The sequence below is a fragment of the Dendrobates tinctorius genome, unplaced genomic scaffold, assembly GCF_039654945.1.
Source record: "Dendrobates tinctorius isolate UK_male_01 unplaced genomic scaffold, ASM3965494v1 ptg000016l, whole genome shotgun sequence".
Classification (NCBI taxonomy): domain Eukaryota; kingdom Metazoa; phylum Chordata; class Amphibia; order Anura; family Dendrobatidae; genus Dendrobates; species Dendrobates tinctorius.
Genome location: NW_027361684.1, coordinates 87,763,775 through 87,784,711, shown reverse-complemented (window position 1 = coordinate 87,784,711; position 20,937 = coordinate 87,763,775). Strand labels below are relative to the sequence as shown.

Here is a 20,937-nt window from a genome sequence, read left to right as displayed (position 1 = left end):
TAGCGCTCAGATATTCATTGGGCCTCACACAATCCAAAAGTGTCCAGTGTCCAAAAGTGTGTGCAGAGATTCAAAATCTCCCTTATCCTCTAGTCACTTTCGTCACAGCTGTGCCATCGAGCCTGTCACATAGCGCTCAGATATTCATTGGGCCTCACACAATCCAAAAGTGTCCAATGTCCAAAAGTGTGTGCAGAGATTCAAAATCTCCCTTATCCTCTAGTCACTTTGGTCACAGCTGTGCCATCGAGCCTGTCACATATCGCTCAGATATTCATTGGGCCTCACACAATCCAAAAGTGTCCAGTGTCCAAAAGTGTGTGCAGAGATTCAAAATCTCCCTTATCCTCTAGTCACTTTGGTCACAGCTGTGCCATCGAGCCTGTCACATAGCGCTCAGATATTCATTGGGCCTCACACAATCCAAAAGAGTCCAGTGTCCAAAAGTGTGTGCAGAGATTCAAAATCTCCCTTATCCTCTAGTCACTTTGGTCACAGCTGTGCCATCGAGCCTGTCACATAGCGCTCAGATATTCATTGGGCCTCACACAATCCAAAAGTGTCCAGTGTCCAAAAGTGTGTGCAGAGATTCAAAATCTCCCTTATCCTCTAGTCACTTTGCTCACAGCTGTGCTATCGAGCCTGTCACATAGCGCTCAGATATTCATTGGGCCTCACACAATCCAAAAGTGTCCAGTGTCCAAAAGTGTGTGCAGAGATTCAAAATCTCCCTTATCCTCTAGTCACTTTCGTCACAGCTGTGCCATCGAGCCTGTCACATAGCGCTCAGATATTCATTGGGCCTCACACAATCCAAAAGTGTCCAGTGTCCAAAAGTGTGTGTAGAGATTCAAAATCTCCCTTATCCTCTAGTCACTTTGGTCACAGCTGTGCCATCGAGCCTGTCACATAGCGCTCAGATATTCATTGGGCCTCACACAATCCAAAAGTGTCCAGTGTCCAAAAGTGTGTGCAGAGATTCAAAATCTCCCTTATCCTCTAGTCACTTTGGTCACAGCTGTGCCATCGAGCCTGTCACATAGCGCTCAGATATTCATTGGGCCTCACACAATCCAAAAGTGTCCAGTGTCCAAAAGTGTGTGCAGAGATTCAAAATCTCCCTTATCCTCTAGTCACTTTGGTCACAGCTGTGCCATCGAGCCTGTCACATAGCGCTCAGATATTCATTGGGCCTCACACAATCCAAAAGTGTCCAGTGTCCAAAAGTGTGTGCAGAGATTCAAAATCTCCCTTATCCTCTAGTCACTTTGGTCACAGCTGTGCCATCGAGCCTGTCACATAGCGCTCAGATATTCATTGGGCCTCACACAATCCAAAAGTGTCCAGTGTCCAAAAGTGTGTGCAGAAATTCAAAATCTCCCTTATCCTCTAGTCACTTTGGTCACAGCTGTGCCATCGAGCCTGTCACATAGCGCTCAGATATTCATTGGGCCTCACACAATCCAAAAGTGTCCAGTGTCCACAAGTATCTGCAGAAATTCAAAATCTCCCTTATCCTCTAGTCACTTTGGTCACAGCTGTGCCATCGAGCCTGTCACATAGCGCTCAGATATCAGTGGGCCTCACACAATCCAAAAGTGTCCAGTGTCCACAAGTGTCTGCAGAAATTCAAAATCTCCCCTGTCCTATAGACACCTTGTACCTTGTTTTACATTACTATATAGTTTGTTGGATTTTGTCTACATTTCTACGAAAAATGAGGAAGGCTGGTGGAAGAGGCCGTGGAATTGGGCGGGGGTTGGCAGCTGGTAATGATGGTGTTGGTGGTGGATCTGATGGTAGTGGCAAGAGCAAAATAGGACCGAATGCAGGAGGTGTTGAGCCTGCGTCATCGTCTGGCTACATAAGGCCTCGAACGCTTAGTTTTCTAGGAGTTGGCAAACCGCTTTTAAAGCCAGAGCATCAGGAAAAAGTTTTGTCTTACATTGCTGACTCAGCCTCCAGCTCTATCGCCTCCTTTTCTTCAGTTGTAAAAAGTAAAAGCACTGAGTCGTCATTGGAGGCTCATGTTCATGAACCACACCTTTCCTTGTGTCCTTCACCCCAACCAAGATTGAAGGATGACGCAGGCCATACTACTGATTACTCCATGGAGCTGTTTTCACATACCATGCCTGGATTATCAAGTGAAATGGTGAATTACCCAGGCCAAGATGAATCTGACATGGAGTGCACTGATGCACAGCCGCTGATGGATGATTCTGCTGGTACATTCACTCAGAGCACTACATTGTCCTTGCAGTGTACAGAGCCAGATTCTGACCCTGATGAGACTCAGGTGCCCCTTCCCGCACACTATACCACCATACACGGTGACACAGAGGAAGGTGCACATGACATAGAAGAGGAGGTGATGGATGACCCAGTTGTTGACCCAGATTGGCATCCATTGGGGGAAGAGGGTGCTGCTTCCAATAGCTCAGATGAGGAGCATCCACAGCAGACATCGACATCGCAACAGCTGTTATCTGGCAGGCCCGGAGCACTCCAAAGACAGGTTCCAAACATCAAAAGAGTTGCTGGACAGCTTGTCCAGAGGGTCAAAAGATCACAGCGTGCTAGGCCGGAAAATGTCTGCCAAAGTAGGAAGAGTGCAGTGTGGCACTTTTTTGACCAAAATCCTCATGATCAGGCCAAGGTTATCTGTAAGAAGTGCGCAAAGACCTTTAGCCGAGGGAAAAATCTGAAAAATTTGAATACCAGTTGCATGCTTAGACATTTAACCAGCATGCACTTGCAAGCGTGGACACAACACCAAGCCTCAAGTGCCACATGTGCAACTGATCACAACGAAGGTAGTCAGCAACGCTACATTGTTTCCCCCACTGTAAGCCCACCGGTTAGCACAGCAGCAAATGTTGAGGTGTCGTTGCAAGGCCACGGCAGTCAGTGAATCCCACTGTTATATCAACGAAAGACTGATTCTAGGCCATCAGAAAGAACACCAACTACATCACCATCATCAACCCTCTCTCAGTCCACCCTGTCCACCGCTACTTCCACCATATGCAGCTCTCAAGTCCAGCTCACCCTCCCAGACACTATGAGTAGGTCAAGAAAGTACTCAGTCTCTCATCCGCGTACACTGGGTTTGAACGCCCACATTGCCAAACTAATCTCGTTTGAGATGATGCCCTTTCGGTTGGTGGAAAGCACAGCTTTCTGCGAACTCATGGCCTATGCAGTACCACGCTATGACCTACCCAGTCGCCACTTCTTCTCTCGCAAAGCCATCCCAGCCCTCCACCATCATGTGAAAGACCGCATTGTCCATGCACTCAAGCAGTCAAGCAGTCAGTGAGCGGAAAGGTGCACCTCACAACTGATGCATGGTCCAGTCGGCATGGCCAGGGCTGTTACGTGTCCATCACTGCGCACTGGGTTAATGTGGTGGATGCAGGGTCCACAGGGGACAGCGGTGGTGGGACAGTGCTGCCTAGCCCACGGTATAGGAAACAGTTGGCTGTAGGCGTTAGACCCTCCTCCTCCTCCTCCAGAAGCGAAAGCTCGTCCACAGAGCGCAGTCGTACGAGCACTCCATCTGCAGCTGCCACTGTTGCACACGATGTGTCCCCCTATCGAGCAGCTAGTGGAAAGCGTCAGCAGGCTGTGTTGCAGATGATGTGCTTGGGCAACAGACACACCGCCGAGGTGCTGGCCGAGTACTTGAAGCGACAAACTGAGTCATGGCTGGGCAGTGTACATCTTGAGGCAGGCAAGGTAGTTAGTGATAACGGCCGTAATTTTGTGGCAGCCATAGCCCTTTCAAAACTCAGCCATATACCTTGCTTGGCTCACACCTTGAACCTGGTGGTGCAGTGCTTCCTCAAAAATTATCCGGAGTTAACAGCCCTGCTCCAGAAGGTGCGAAGACTGTGCGCGCACATCCGCCGGTCGCCTGTACACTCCGTTCGTATGCAGAAGCTGCAGCGATTGCTCCACCTTCCCAACCACCGCCTCATTATCGACATTGCAACAAGGTGGAACTCCACCCTGCACATGGTGGAGCGGCTGTGCGAGCAGAGGCAGGCCATAATGCATTTGTGGGAGGATACACGGCCAGGCACTTTGAGAGCAGACATGGAGTTGACAGGTGTGCAGTGGTCGAAGCTGAAAGACCTCTGTAAAGTCCTTCAGTGTTTTGAGGAATGCACACGGCTGGTAAGCGCAGACGACGCCACCCTAAGCATGAGCATCCAACTTATGCGTCTGCTCATGCAAACTTTGACGCACCGTAAGGAGCAGGCGTCTGCAGCCAATGTTGATGAGGAGGAAGAGGAGGAGGGAATCCTTGATGACATTCAGCCATTGTTTGCTCAGGGACCTCTCCTGGACGAGGTGGAGGAAGAAGAGGAGGAGGAGGAGGATGATGGGGATGATTACTTAGGGGAGGAGGATGCATCTCGTGGGGCAAGTGAAAATGTTGGCGTGGCAAGGTCTGGTACAGGGTTTGTGCGTGACTGGAGGGATGTGGATTTGCCAGAAAGTGCTCCTCCAACCAGCACTCGCAGTGCATCATTGACACCGGGAACATTAGCCCACATGTCAGATTATGCCTTGCAGATCCTAAAAAGGGACCCACGCATTGCCAAAATGATGAACGATGACGACTACTGGTTGGCCAGCATCCTGGATCCATGCTATAAAGGCAAATTACAAAACATCATGCCACAGGAGAACCTTGACCTAATATTGGCTAATAAACAAGCAACTCTGGTAAATCGGTTGCTTGAGGCATTCCCAGCACACAGCAGCGGTGATGGTTCTCACACGAGCCGTATGGGCCGGGGGCAGCTTGGCAGAGGTGTTCGTGGTGCACACAGCAGAAGTGGCGTTGGAGACAGGGGTTTCATGACAATGTTGTGGACTGATTTTTCAAGTACCGCTCACAGAACTGGTAATACTGCACCGATGGAAAGTGACAGGAGACAGCAGTTGTCAACTATGGTTACAAACTACTTTTCCTCCCATATCGATGTTCTCCCACACAGGTCATTCCCCTTTGACTATTGGGCCGCTAAACTGGACACCTGGCCTGAATTGGCACAATATGCCTTACAGGAGCTCGCTTGCCCAGCTGCAAGTGTGCTATCGGAAAGAGTCTTCAGTGCAGCTGGATCCATCCTGACAGAAAAAAGGACCCGTCTGTCAACCCAAAATGTCGATGATCTAACCTTCATTAAAATGAACCACGCATGGGTTTCCAAGGATTTTGTCACACCTTCCTCTGATGACACATAGGGTGACAGAAAAATGGCTTGCTTTGGTCCACCTCTTCCTGGGACTTGACCTATTTCACCTTTTGCATCAGCTGAATGTCCAACATCAACATATGCCCCTTTCTAAAACTCCCTAACTGTGCTGCCTCCCCCCCCCCATGGCCGGGGTCACCACCTAGCGCACGACACCGTGCGAGTGCCGTTGCCCTGGACAGGTGGGTAGGCCGACTCTTGGGCGCGGGCACTGGTACAGGGTCCTTCATAGTGCAATCAAGTGTCTCTGACGGTGGTGGTGCACACCCGCCGTCAGACACACCGTCGTACTATGAGGGGCCCAGTGCCAGTACCGACGCCCACGAGTGGGCCCCCCTTGCTTGGGCAGGGCCCCAGCATTTGCAATCTTTACCTCTCCCTGCTCCTCCGCTGTGTAGTCTGGGCCGTCAAATCCATACTGTGCCTGACACCGTCTGAGCCTGCCTCCTGATGTATAGACATATATTTTGAATGTGTACGCTATCCATACATGTTATCCGGGGAAACGGTACCCTTTCTAACCTTTGTGCAATCACGTGCAATCCATACTGGGCCTAACACCGTCTGAGCCTGCCTCCTGAGACATATATTTTGAATGTGTACGCTATCCATACATGTTATCCGGGGATACGGTACCCTTTCTAACCTTTGTGCAATCACGTGCAATCCATACTGGGCCTAACACCGTCTGAGCCTGCCTCCTGAGACATATATTTTGAATGTGTACGCTATCCATACATGTTATCCGGGGATACGGTACCCTTTCTAACCTTTGTGCAATCACGTGCAATCCATACTGGGCCTAACACCGTCTGAGCCTGCCTCCTGAGACATATATTTTGAATGTGTACGCTATCCATACATGTTATCCGGGGAAACGGTACCCTTTCTAACCTTTGTGCAATCACGTGCAATCCATACTGGGCCTAACACCGTCTGAGCCTGCCTCCTGAGACATATATTTTGAATGTGTACGCTATCCATACATGTTATCCGGGGATACGGTACCCTTTCTAACCTTTGTGCAATCACGTGCAATCCATACTGGGCCTAACACCGTCTGAGCCTGCCTCCTGAGACATATATTTTGAATGTGTACGCTATCCATACATGTTATCCGGGGAAACGGTACCCTTTCTAACCTTTGTGCAATCACGTGCAATCCATACTGGGCCTAACACCGTCTGAGCCTGCCTCCTGAGACATATATTTTGAATGTGTACGCTATCCATACATGTTATCCGGGGATACGGTACCCTTTCTAACCTTTGTGCAATCACGTGCAATCCATACTGGGCCTAACACCGTCTGAGCCTGCCTCCTGAGACATATATTTTGAATGTGTACGCTATCCATACATGTTATCTGGGGATACGGTACCCTTTCTAATCTTTGTGCAATCACATGCAATCCATACTGGGCCTAACACCGTCTGAGCCTGCCTCCTGAGACATATATTTTGAATGTGTACGCTATCCATACATGTTATCCGGGGATACGGTACCCTTTCTAACCTTTGTGCAATCACGTGCAATCCATACTGGGCCTAACACCGTCTGAGCCTGCCTCCTGAGACATATTTTGAATGTGTACGCTATCCATACATGTTATCCGGGGAAACGGTACCCATTCTAACCTTTGTGCAATCACGTGCAATCCATACTGGGCCTAACACCGTCTGAGCCTGCCTCCTGATGTATAGACATATATTTTGAATGTGTACGCTATCCATACATGTTATCTGGGGATACGGTACCCTTTCTCACCTTTGTGCAATCACAAGTAATCCATACTGGGCGTGAGAACGGCTGGCGAGCTGTTAAGCAAGCTACAGCACCTGTGGTTTGCACACGTAAGTTTGTCATTTTTTCAGGAATGACGGTTAGGCCTAATTCCGGAATTGCGGTTGACCTGCACTTACTGGGAAATCATTGTTCGCGGGTAATAATTGTAATCAGTGATGCCCATCACTAACGTTGTTCAGCGGGTTATCTGCACCTGTAAGCGACAAACGCTGGCCTTTTCAGTGTAGCGCACATGCAGCCACGGACATGTAAGGGCATGACACACCAGTTATTGGCCAATCTCATGTGCCAGAGCCTCACGTGTCCCTCTAGTAAGCCGGACTCGGACCACGGGGCATGACGGAGTCTCGTTCGTTAACGGAATTAAGCTTGCAATGTGTGCATCTGTTCTGTAGCTGGCATGGTTGAGGTTTCCCAGGTGGAGTCGAATTTAACCGTAGGCTCCACTCCTGGTGGTGCCCTTCTGGACATTCCTTTAAGGTTCAGCTTTGCAACCGTACTGCCCACGTAAAACAAACACTTTGCCTTCATGAACGCTGTTTGGAGGGTCATGACTCGTGGGAATAACGCCGCCCAATCAGTTAACCTGCTAGAGAGATCCTTCGTTGCTCCCAAGCATGACATCACACTCCCTAGGAAGAAGGTAATGCCACTGTGGCGACCGTACTCCTGGGGGCGACACAAGTGCACTGATGCCCAGCCACTGCTCGATGAATCTGCTGGTACATTGACCCAGACCACTACATTCCCCTCGCATGCTACACGACCTAAATCTGACCCTGATGAAACTCAGGTTACCCTTCCCATATACAGTTCCATCTTACACGGTGACAAAGAGGAAGCTGCAGATGAAAGTGCAGGTTCGGCCCACCCGCCATCAGACACACCACCGTACTATCAGGGGCCCTGTGCCAGTGCCGTCGCCAACGAGTGGGCCCCCCCTGCTTGCCCAGGATCACAGCACTTGCAAAGTTGAAATACTGTGCAGTGAGATGGAAGATGGGGACGACGAGGAATCCAGACAAGTACAGGGATTCCCTAGCGAGGAGACTTATTTGATTGTTTTCAATGTTGGGACAGCAATTTTTGGGGAGCACTATACTCTGGAGAATGATAGATGGGGCCCACCATACACTGGAACATTCCAAAGGTGGACATCAGACACTGGAGCAGCATTTACAGGGCCCATTATACACTAGAGCATTAGAAATGGGGCCCATTATGTTTGGAGCATTATTTGGGCCCATAAGACAGTGGAGCTTCATCCATGGGGACCAACATATACTGTAGCATTATGTGGAGCTCATCATATACTGTTTCAAACATTATATGGGACCAATGATTCTGTATGGAGAAATAGATGGGCCTCGTCATGAGATGTAAAAAGTGAGGTATTTTTCATTGTACTATACCGCTATTTCTCTGCCGTATCGGAGCATGATGAGTTGTGGTATGTGTTAAAGGGGCGCTCTTTCGCCCAGGGCACATGAAAACCTGCAGCCAGCCCCCCCCCACAACTTTAGCCAAATAACCCCCATTTTTCAGTGCGTAACTTGTATTATGAAGTTAATTAAGGTTGACAAGCTTAAGTAAGAAGAATTGATGCTTTTGGCATTCAAATGGGCACTGTAGGTGTGTTTCCTGTCCTCCTCTCACTACCGACTTTTATTCCCCATTGACTTACATTGGGTTTCGTGTTTCGGGACGACCCCGACTTTTCCCTATAATCGGACGATCTTGCTCGACCCGACTTTTGGAAAAGTCGGGTTTCACGAAACGAAACGCGACCCTAAAAAAATCAAAAGTCGCTCAACTCTAGTCATAAGTATTCAGACTCTTTGCTCAGTATTGAGTACAGCTAGTACAGCCATTAGTATTCTTGGGAATGATGTAACAAGTTTTTCACACCTGGATTTGGGGATCTTCTGCCATTCTTCCTTACAGATCCTCTCCAGTTCCATCAGGTTGGAAGGTGAATGTTGGTGGACAGCCATTTTCTTGTCTCTCCAGAGATGTTCAATTGGATTTAGGTCAGGGCTCTGGCTGGGCCAGTCAAGAATGGTCACAGAGTTGTTCTGAAGCCACTCCTTTGTTATTTTAGCTGTGTGCTTAGGGTCATTGTGTTGTTGGAAGGTGAACCTTCGACCAAGTCTGAGGTCCAGAGCACTCTGGAAGAGGTTTTCATCCAGGATATCTCTGTACTTGTCCGCATTTATGTTTCATTCAATTGCAACCAGTTGTCCTGTCCCTGCATCTGAAAAACACCCCCATAGCATGATGCTGCCACCACCATGTTTCACTGTTGGGATTGTATTGGGCAGGTGATGAGCAGTGCCTCGTTTTCTCCACACATACCGCTTAGAATTATTATCATCAAAAAGTTCTATCTTCATCTCATCAGACCAGAGAATCTTATTTCTCATAGTCTGGGAGTCCTTCATGTGTTTTTTAGCAAATTCTATGTGGGCTTTAATATGTCTTGCACTGAGGAGAGGCTTCCGTTGGGCCACTCTGCCATAAAGGCATGACTGGTGGAGGGCTGCAGTGATAGTTGACTTTGTGGAACTTTCTCACATCTCCCTACTGCATCTGTCGAGCTCAGCCACAGTGATCTTGGGGTTCTTCTTTACCTCTCTCACCAACGCTCTTCTCCCACGATTGCTCAGTTTGGCTGGACGGCCGGGTCTGAGAAGACTTCTGTTGGTCCCAAACTTCTTCCATATAAGGATTATGAAGGCCACTGTGCTCTTAGGAACCTTGAGTATTGCAGAAATTCTTTTGTAACCTTGACCAGATCTGTGCCTTGCCACAATTCTGTCTCTGAGCTCCTTGGCTAGTTCCTTTGACCTTATAATTCTCAGTTGGTCTGACAAGCACTGTGAGCTGTGAGGACTTATATAGACAGGTGTGTGCCATTACAAATCAAGTCCTATCAGTTTAATTAAACACAGCTGGACTCCATTAAAGGAGTAGAACCATCTTGAGGAGGATCACAAGAAAATGGACAGCATGTGACTTAAATATGAGTGTGTGAGCAAAGGGTCTGAATACTTATGACCATGGGATATTTCAATTTTTTTTTTTAATAAATTTGCAAAAATTTCTACATTTCTGGTTTTTTTTCAGTCAAGATGGGGTGCAGAGTGTACATTAATGACAAAAAAATAAACTTTTTTGAATTTACCAAATGGCTGCAATGAAGCAAAGAGTGAAAAACTAAAAGGGGGCTGAATACGTTCTGTACCCACTGTATACGTGGTTGTGCCTAGTACTGAAACTTAGTCACATATATTGAGCTGGAGTATTACAAATTCTGGGCGACTTGTGGGGATGCATCCCCACAGACATTATACTACTATCGTAGTGGCTTGATTAAGTTCAATACGTACCAAAAAATCTCTTGAAAGAGAACCTGTGAGCACGATTTTGTAATGTAAAGACATGGCCGTAATGACGCAGTAATACAGACTAAATTGATACCTTTGATGAAATCCGCTCTGTGGCTCCCATTGATCACCATTTGAAGTTTTGTGCTAATTAGATTTTGGTGTACAGGGGGCTGAACTGTACACTGGGTCTTCTCCTCCCTGTCTGTGATTACAAGAACCTCCGCCTGCCTCTGGTCTTTGAATGACAGATCACTGCTGAGATTTCGAACAGAGCAGGCAGATCATTCACAGATCGAAGGCAGGCAGAGGAACCTGGGAATCAAAGACAGGGGGGAGAAGACCCCATGCACAGTCCAGCCCCTGCGCACTAAAATCTAATTAGCAGAAGACTTCAAATGGCGATTAACCCATTAACGACCAGAGGTTTTTTCCTTTTTGTGTTTCTGTTTTTTGCTCCCCTTCCTCCCAGAGCCATAACTTTTTTATTTTTCTGTCAATATGGCCATGTGTGGGCTTGCTTTTTGCAGGAAAAGTTGTACTTTTGAATGACACCATTGGTTTTAACATATCGTATACTGGAAAAAGGGAAAAAAAATTCCAAGTGCGGTGAAATTGCAAAAAAGGTGCAATTCCAATTACTATGTTCACTAAATGCTAAAACTGACCTGGCATTATGATTCTCCAGGTCATTTTGCGTTCATAGAAACTAAACATGTCTAGGTTCTTTTTTATTTAAGTGGTGAAAAAGAAATTCAAACTTTGGTAAAAATTAAATGGTGCCATTTTCCGAGACCTGTAGTGTCTCCATTTTTCGTGATCTCCGGTTTGGTGAGCGCTTATTTTTTGTGTGCCGAGATGACATTTTTATTGATACCATTTTGGTATAGATACAATCTTTTGATCGCCCATTATTGCCTGTTATTGCAATGTAGCGGGGACAAAAAAAGCATAATTCTGACGTTTTGAATTTTTTTTCTCATTACTTCGATTAGTGATCGGGTTAATTTTTTTTTCATATTGATAGATCAGGCGATTCTGAATGCAGCTATACCAAATATGTGTATATTTGATTTTGCTATTTTATTTTGAATGAGGCAAAAGGGGGGTGATTTGAACTTTTTATTTTTTTATCTTTTTAATATGTTTTAAATCTTTTTTGTTACTTTTTGCCTGCTTCAATAGTTTCCATGGGAGACTAGAAGATGTGCAACTTTGATCGGCTCTGCTACAGATAGGCGATGATCAGATCGCCTTTATGTAGCAGAAATGCTATGCTATGAGCGCAGGCCACCGGGTGGCACTCATAGCAATCCGGCTATGACAAACATAGAGGTCTGCTGGAGTCCCTTTGGTTGCCATGCCAACCGATCAGTGACCCGCGATCACCAATGGGCAGGATTCCCGTCGCGCTTCTGGAAATGCGAGTTAAATGCTGCTGTCAGAGATTGGCATTTCACTAGTTGCTAGCCGTGAGTGGATCATGATTCCACCCGGGGCTGTTAGAGGCACAAGTAAGCTGTTCAAAACTGTTGATAGAGAATCTATGGGGTATTGTCAAGAGGAAGATAAGAGATACCAGACCCAACAATGTAGTCGAGCTAAACGCTGTTATCACAGCAACTTGGGATTCCATAACACTTCAGGAGTGCCACAGGCTGATCGCCTGCATGCCACGTTGCATTGATGCAATAATTGATGCAAAAGGAGCCCCGAGCAAGTATTGAGTGCATTTAATGAATACACATTTCGCTAGGCCAACATTATGGATTTTAAAATAATTTTTCAAGCTGGTGTTATAAAGTATTCTAATTTACTAAGATAATGACTTTTGGGTTTTGATTGGCTGTAAGCCATAATCATCAACATTAACAGAATTAAACACGTGAAATACATCACTCTGTTTGTAATGACTCTATATAATGTACAAGTTTCACTTTTTGTATTGAAGATCTGAAATAAATTAACGTTTTGATCATATTCTAATTTAGTGAGAAGCACCTGTATGTGATATAAATCACACACTGAAAAACGCTATATAAATCTGTATGAAATTAGTATTCAATTATAACGATAGAAGTCCACTGACAATCATAACTTCAATAAGTAGTTATCACAGGTACATCTTTGTGCCTTATATTATTGTAGCTTTGTTATCTCTGTAGTTTTGCGTATAGCCCTCTCTTGCAGACCAGCAATTTGCAGGAATATTTTAAAAATGACAATGTATCTGGGGGGCTAATGGTCAATAAAATAAGGTTGGAAAAGAACACAGCGTTAAGGAAGGCAGACAAAGGAGACAGAATAAAGAGAAGATGATTTAATTATAGAGCAGGATGGCAGTGATGCTAATCATAGGGGACAAGAGAGCGCCTGCCATTTTTGATAGGTGAAATAGCTGGTATCACATTATAATCAGTACAAGGCACAGGGTTATCTCGTCAAGCCTGACTGGTATCTAGACTGTTGCTGAAATACATTCAGAATGTATAATTTATGCCTATTTTATATGCAGTGTAAACCTAATGGGTGCTTCCACTCACTATTGTTAGGAAAAATACAGTATAAAAAAAGCTATGCATTGCTTCCTCTTTTATCTACAGTCCTGACAGGAGACTTGGGAAGCAAACAAGAAGTGGGGAAGATGCAATCAGCATTCATTCAAATCTCGATGCACAGAGCCTGAGAAGCATCTCATCAATCCCGCGCTCTGAAAGGTGAAGAATTTACTGATCTCCAGTGTTAGCCAATACTACTTGTATCGTATATCCTAGTTCCCTAATCTTCCAAACAATAAGAAACAGAAACACAATGACAGAGTTCTTAATACACCACTACTTCATATGGATTAGGTTTCTGCAAAATAAGGATTCAGTGTTTAATTCCATTGTAACTGTGTGTATCGTGCCAAATCCACACTTTGGCTAGTACTTCATGCTTAAACCAGAAGACGTTTCTGCTTATTTCGTAAGTGCCTCAGCAATTAAATAGCCTTTTATTTTTATAATCCAGGACATCTTAAACCTTTTTTACTGGGCCTTGCCAGACTGAATAAAAGGGGTTGTCCAGCCATAGATACAAGTCTGCAGTCCCTCTCCCTGCACACTGCACGCTGTGAGTATTTTTCAGTAGCAGCGCCGAAAGCGGGCGGTCATGTGATGTCCTCCATTCCAAGTAGACTTGGCCGGCTTTGCTCAACACACCTGCATTTAGCGAGGTTGTACCCCTCTAGTTTTCACATGACCACATGCATACAAATCACATACTTGAAGCCATGCACTAGGTGCTCCCGGGACCGGAAAATCCTCACAGCACCCGATGGAGTGTGCCTGATGTGACGATTCACTAGTCTGCAGTCACATAGAGTGCAGAGTTGCAGTCCAGGGCTGGACAACCCCTATAAAAAATTCAATTTCCTCAGTAGCTGTCTGAGTCTCACCATGTGTAGTGGAAATCCATGCATACATTACAAATATCTCCCAGTTTTACCTTACAGTAGTATTTGTGTATTTTCATTTTTCATTCTTCTTTATGGTGACTCATACACTATGATATCACAGGAGATCCAGACCAGATATTCACAGCCTCCCTGAAGCTTCCCAAGGAGAGTTTCTACACAATGGCCAGGAAAGTGTTGATGTAATCAGTCAAGCAAGCTTTAAAATTGACTCTCGCTCTGAATCGAAGCGCAGCTCACCAATTTCTGTTCGGTAACAGTTTTTTACTTAATTTTCATGTCAGATCATAATTTTTTTTATAGCTTTTTTTAAGCCTTTTTAAAGATTTATGTTTGCAACGTTGTATTTGCCTAGATTAAGACCTCATATACATAGAATTGATTTGCGCCCCACATAGTTCTATCCGAGGCTCCATATTACAGATTTGGTCTAATGTTGCACTTTTTTTATGCAAATGCTGATGGAAATATTTCCATATATACAGCAGTGAGCATGGGTCTATTGAAAAAGCAGTAGAACCATATAGCCATCCCAAACATGGCTCCATGTATGAGATCTTAAACTGGATGATAATCCCTATATAAGGCCTATAAACTAAGAACTGATTGTCTTTTTTTTGATGATCGTAAAGATCTTTTGTATAAAAATTGCTGTCATATTTTAGAGGAATTCTTTTATAATTCCAGTGAAAGTGTACATTCCTTTGACCCTACTGGCAGTGTCAATTCACAAACCACTGGTCAAAGCAACAGTTCCTGGACTACCACAAGTGCTGTAGTGCATCGCAGTTCTCCTACCCCAAGTAAACAAAGTCTAACTTCTAATTACAGTCACACGGTGAGTGCTGTGTCTTATTAAATAATTCTAAGATTACTCATAATTACTGTTAGGGGTCATAATGAGCGGCAATATGTTCTATTAACTAACATTTAGGATGTAGCATCTCTTGATGGCTTCCCACTGAGGGATGGCACAATGCAACCATTTTACACACAGGCAACAAGCCTGTTGGTTACAGAATTTTACATGAGGCAATGAGCTTGGAAGTTTTAACTGTCTCACAAGAGGGCGACAGATAAGCTTAATGTATTCACAAGATGAAGTATGCGTCTAAGATCCTGCTAGTGGTAATTATAGACACCGGAGTTTAATTAATCTCTACAGGGGTTCGTAAATTCTGTATCCAAAAAATGGAAACAGTAAATTAAAGGGGCTTTGCAATGAAATCAAGTTCACAGGATCAGGATAGATGATAATGCATTGCTGATGCGTTGATCACTGGGTGTCTCCATGCTAGTACTTTCACTGATCTGCAGAACAGGGAATATTTTTTTTCGAAAGGGCAAATTTTATCCCCATTACAAAATGGCTGGTTATTTGGATGCCTGACTGCTGCTCTATTCATTCCCTATGGGGCTGTCGGAAAAAGATCTGTCAGGCACGTGCACTGCCACTCCATTGTAATGGAAATAAAAGTTACCCATTCTGCCGATCAGTCCAGTGGTCAGACACACATTGATAAAATCATACCCAATCCTGTGGATAGGTGAAAACTTGTTTTCACTGGACAACCCCTTTACATATGAGAAAGAACAGAGTTTTTACTTATATATAGATTTTTATTCCCAGCAGTCATTAGGAAGTGGAATGAAAACAAGTTCTAGCATTCCAGAAGATATTGCAAAGAGACATAGGAGACGAGGCTCCAGCACTCCATCCTTGGCCTTATCTCGAGTTTCAGTAGCATCAGGTATGTAAGTCAGATATGTGATGGATATTTATGAAATGATTGACACAAGTGCTACAGTTTTAAGTGACTGTTGTTCCCATATATTGTGAATCTCTATCTTTTACTTGTTGGCAGCCCCCATTGTCCTTAGTTTTACGACCACATGACTTACACAATTACAGTAGCTATTATTAAAAGTAATCTGTCAGTTGAATATACCCTCCTAAGCCATCTATATTGGCACGCATGTCACGGAAAATTGAATAAAATGATACCTTTATATCTGCGATCTGATGTCTTGTTCCAGAGAAATTCAAATTTCTCTTATATGTAAATGAGCTGATAAGATCTATAGCTCGTCCCGAGAATCTGCTTGAAGAGCTTATAAATGAAAGGGGGCGTTACCAGTGTGAGACATGTAATGATTGACAGTCCGCTCTCCTGCTCTGCAATGAGATCAGAAATAACACAGAACAGCAGAGCTCCCATTTGTTTAAAATATGCTCTGGAGGCAGAGTCTCAGGGAGATATAATTTTATTCAACGTTCTATAACCTGCATGCTCTTGTACATGAATTTTGAGGGTTTATCCTACTGACAGATTCCCTTTAGAGACCAAATGAGGAGAGACCCAACGAGGAGAGTTATCATAAAGTCTGTATAGCACTGTGGAAATTAATGGTGCTATATGTGAGTTAAATAAATAAATTAATAGAAATTAATATTCATGTTTCCATAACCTGAGGGTTAACTTCTGTATACAACCAGACACTAATCTAAATATCCAAATCCATTATACAATACTCAAACAAAAACAGAGAGCACAGAATGACAATTGTGCGGAAATATCCTGCAGTAAAACGTATACCAGTAGTCAGCAAGTGCTGATAAAAAGATGATAACAAATACAGGGTATTTAGTCGATACGTTTTTTTGCAAAAAAAGTACACCAAGCTGCTCCACCACGTCAAGGTAACCCCTATTGAAGCAGTCCCTATTAATGTATTTAAAACCTGAACATGTGAACAGTGTCTAAATGAACAGGATGAAGACAGGCGCTTCCTGGTATGGGCACGTGGTGTAAGCCAGCTCTTTATGTGCATGTCACACAAGAGAGGGGTGGGGACTCTCAAATCATGCATAGGCACGGAAAAAACTGGATTAAAAACACATGTGACATGCACACATATGAACAAATCGGTAGGACACTGTTCATACCACCCACTGACTCAAACACAAACAGAGAGCACAGAATGACAATTGTGCAGAAATATCCTGCAGTAAAACATATACCAGTAGTCAGCAAGTGCTGATAAAAAGATAACAAATGCAGGGTATTTAGTCGATATGTTTTTTTTGCAAAAAAATGTATACCAAGCTGCTCCACCACGTCAAAGTAACCCCTATTGAAGCAGTCCCTATCTAATGTATTTAAAACCTGAACATGTGAACAGTGTCTAAATGAACAGGATGAAGACAGGCGCTTCCTGGTATGGGCACGTGGTATAAGCCAGCTCTTTATGTGCATGTCACACAAGAGAGGGGTGGGGTCTCTCAAATCATGCATAGGCACGGAAAAAACTGTTTTACTGCAGGATATTTCTGCACAATTGTCATTCTGTGCTCTCTGTTTTTGTTTGAGTCAGTGGGTGGTATGAACAGTGTCCTACCGACTTGTTCATATGTGTGCATGTCACATGTGTTTTTAATCCAATTATACAATACTGTTAGTTTTTTGAAAACTAAAATAGGTTTTGTTGGGCTGAAATAAAGAAAAATAAAAAAAACTATTTATCTTTTAAAACATGGTTCAGTTCCCGCATTGCAAAATACTGCAAAAAAATGTATCATTGAGAGGGAGTGAGGCTGAGAGCCAGATGTGGTGCATCTTATGGATGCACCATTTCTGAGGCGACTGAGGGTTGTTGTTGGTAGCCAGGGTGGGGGGGCAATATCTCTGATACAGCTGTGTATTTAGTTTTTGCTGGTTTGAATTTATAGGGGGACTCTACATCATTTTTTTTTGGGCCCTCTGTAAATTCACCATGAAAGGCTAAGCAAACAGATTTCCCTCTGCTGGTTATGAAAATTACGCTGTTTTTTTTTCATTTAATTCTTTATTTTATTTTAAACAGGATTGACACAGCTGCTGCTGAATACACCTTCCATCGTTGTCTCCTGGTCACTTTGATCTCAGGGAGACCAAGTAACAATGATGAGAGTGGCCTTCAGCAGCAGGCACTAGGGAACAGCGCAAACTGTACTGCTTGTTCCCAGGTGCCAGTACTTTTCACTCTGATGACACATGGATGTCATTCATGTGTCATCCATGTGCATGTGTGCAGAACACCTTTTGTCCAGACGTGTGAAGATGGCGTTATGGTGTGTTTTACATCCGTTTTTACTGTGCTATGTTGTGCAAGCGATTGTCTTGGCTTGAAGTTCATTTGAGAACTCTATATAGAAAAGCACAAAAGAGAATAGAGATTATCTAGATCAGGGTTCCCCAACTCCAGTCCTCTAGGCCCACCAACAGATCATGTTTTCAGGATTTCCTTTGTATTGCACAGGTGAAGCAATTATCAAGTGAGCAATACTAAGGAAATCCTGAAAACATGATCTGTTGGTGGGCCTTGAGGACTGGAGCTGGGGAACCCTGATCTAGATTACCAGGTAATTCTCTAGAATGCTGACCAGAATAATGCTACTAATTAGCAAATAAAATGCTATATGTGTACATATTTTGCCATAGATATAAACTAACATCTGACTGCAGCGATTTTGCCCCTATTATAAAAGTGCAAAAATATCACAGAAAAAAAGCCACAGAAAACACCGATAAAAAGTTTGGGTGAAACCAGCCTATACATTTATTATAAAATCAGCATGAATTGTGGTCACACTTAGATAATAAATCAAAACTATATGTCTTCTATGTACTAGCATTGTTCACGATTTGGGAAGGTGTTTTTTATTTTTTACATTGGTGATATGTGTTTTTGAAAATTACGTTTCTAATTTGTTACAGTAAAGCCTAAAAGATAGGATTTTCTGAGACTGTAATTCTGGTGGCAAATCTGATCATATGGGGTTTAACTTGGTCCCTCCTCATCTGCAATTAATTGACTTAATGGTGTTGTGTCCCCTTTATTGGTTTCTAGGCAGAGTGCAAAACATTGTGATTATTCCTTGTGTATTGCAACTCAATTGCATCTACATAAAAGTGTTATCCATGGCTAATTTATTTTTTAACTATGGGCCTAAGAACTATCAGCAGGTGGTTGCTAACAATCGGCCTGTTCTGCCTGCTACCAATCTGCTTGTTCAGAGTGGTAAAGACTGTTCCTGCAAGTGATTCAGTGGCTTTCACTGAAGCCCATCGCCAGAGCAGCTGCTTCTCTTCTGCTCGATTCTGTGGATGGGGCATGATTGCTGACATCATGATGAGTAACAACTGGCTCACCACTGCATAACTGCGGAGAGCCGGCTGTCAATCAGCATGATGTGGCAGTCACGCCTTATTGACAGAGCAGAGCGGAAGAGCAGATCTGTTTATGTGAGCAGCAGAATCACCAGCAGGTGCTGAGTAGAATGAGCAGGTGATCTGCATGTTAGTTCTTAGGCTCTTAGTAAAAAAAATAAATTAGTCCCTTTTAAATAGGACTAAACTGCAGTACCAAAATTTGCTGCTACCAAATACATGGTGTTGTCAGCGGATCAGCAAGGGTACAGGAAGATGGACTTTCACTAATATGATGGCCCACATTAAGGATGGGCCATCAGTATTATAGCCCAGGTAAACGGTTTAATGGGAAGTAATTTCTTGGTTTTGGCTAGAAAGAAATGCATAAAATACAAGTAAAGCTGTACTGTCATAACTAGACCTTCTGTGGTCAGTGTTTAAGGTCGCGTCAAGGTATAAACAACTGGCTACGTCTTAGAAATAAAAAGGTGGCACTTCTATTTTGTTCCTCCCTGCCTGTCTTTGCTTTTGGGTCTCGGGAGGGAGCGGACGGGCAGATCCTGGTCAGTCATGTCGCTAGGTTTACGTTCATACTTCATTACATTGTACTGATCTCATGGGACGGTGTGAAAACATAATATTTCCACTGAGAGGATGATTAGTAGCCATGATTACTGTCTGTTAAAAAGAATAGACATTAGTGCAGATAATATCTTTGCAATCACAATGTTATATACAAAAATATCTGACAAACAGTGCTTACACGTTGTACTTTTGGGGTAGTATGTATTTTTCTTAGCAAAACCAAGTTCCATTTCATCTTATCAATCACGGTTTTTGCCAGAAAAAAATGACACTAAAGCACAGCTTAAAGTGTACAGCATGACAAATATGCAGTGTCAGGTGTCACCAAAAAGCACAATGCGCTTGTTTAGCATTAGCTGCTTGCAAAACATAGAAGTACAGTATTTTAAAATGATCAGTCATCTCTCCTGATGTATTAGTTTTAGTAAAGATCATTATCATTACTATGTACACCCCTCCTCACATGTAAAGCGCCATGGAATAAATGGCGCTATAATAATAAATAATAATAATATGTACAATCTGCATGAAATACGAATTCTGGATAATCTTTTCTTAGACCTCTGTGTTGTGTCATTCTTCTGTTATTCCTCCTAAAAATGTATGAACAAATTGAAAACTGGTTGTGTCCCTACTTAAACTGACACTGTCCAATCAATGCTGAAATTGCGAGGTTATGCAAAAACTCTTTCTGTCGCTCTTATTCACATTCATCTGGACTACAGCAACCCTCTTCTGACCAGTCAGCTTCTTACCAAACATTCTGCTCTACAATCCATCCTGAATGCAGTAGTTTTTGCCCAGCTGCTTCACTGATGCCTCTACCCTGTGCCAATCTTATGCGACGAAAAGGCCATAAACATATAACTAGTGCACATTTGTATGTCCATAATCATAATACTTTATTAACATCACAACACACACAAGGTTAAAAACAATTAAAACCAACTGTCCGTACCCATGTCCAAATGGGGACAACCTTGAGTTGTTAAATTATGTGCATCAACGAAAATGCAATTATATAAACATCGGGTAAACATGGTGATATAGCCTGACTAATGACACTAACCTGATAGAACAATACCTACCTAAAACATAATTGACCCCAATGGTGGGGGACCATAAAAAGTTTTGGTATCAATCAAAAAAATGCATCAGTCACGAGTCCAAACCCCAAAAGATTATATATGTATATGTCTCTTAATCAATCAAAATATAAATATATGGCTGTCAAGGGCA

General features: G+C 43.7%; 1 protein-coding gene across 4 annotated transcripts in view; it reads left to right on the top strand.

The window, feature by feature from the left end:
- SYTL5 (synaptotagmin like 5) overlaps positions 1-20,937 on the top strand; it is a 378,504-nt gene that overhangs the window by 219,520 nt on the left and 138,047 nt on the right. For 3 of the 4 annotated variants that reach the window (XR_012228981.1, XM_073566027.1, XM_073566025.1), the window contains exons 7-10: positions 13,068-13,181; positions 14,025-14,174; positions 14,609-14,759; positions 15,552-15,672. Coding sequence is in view for 3 of the 4 variants with exons in the window: in XM_073566027.1 (XP_073422128.1) it covers positions 13,068-13,181; positions 14,025-14,174; positions 14,609-14,759; positions 15,552-15,672 (536 nt within the window). In the remaining variant the exon portion in view is untranslated. The remainder of the gene's footprint in view (positions 1-13,067; positions 13,182-14,024; positions 14,175-14,608; positions 14,760-15,551; positions 15,673-20,937) is intronic. The other variant, XM_073566026.1, reaches the window with a different exon arrangement.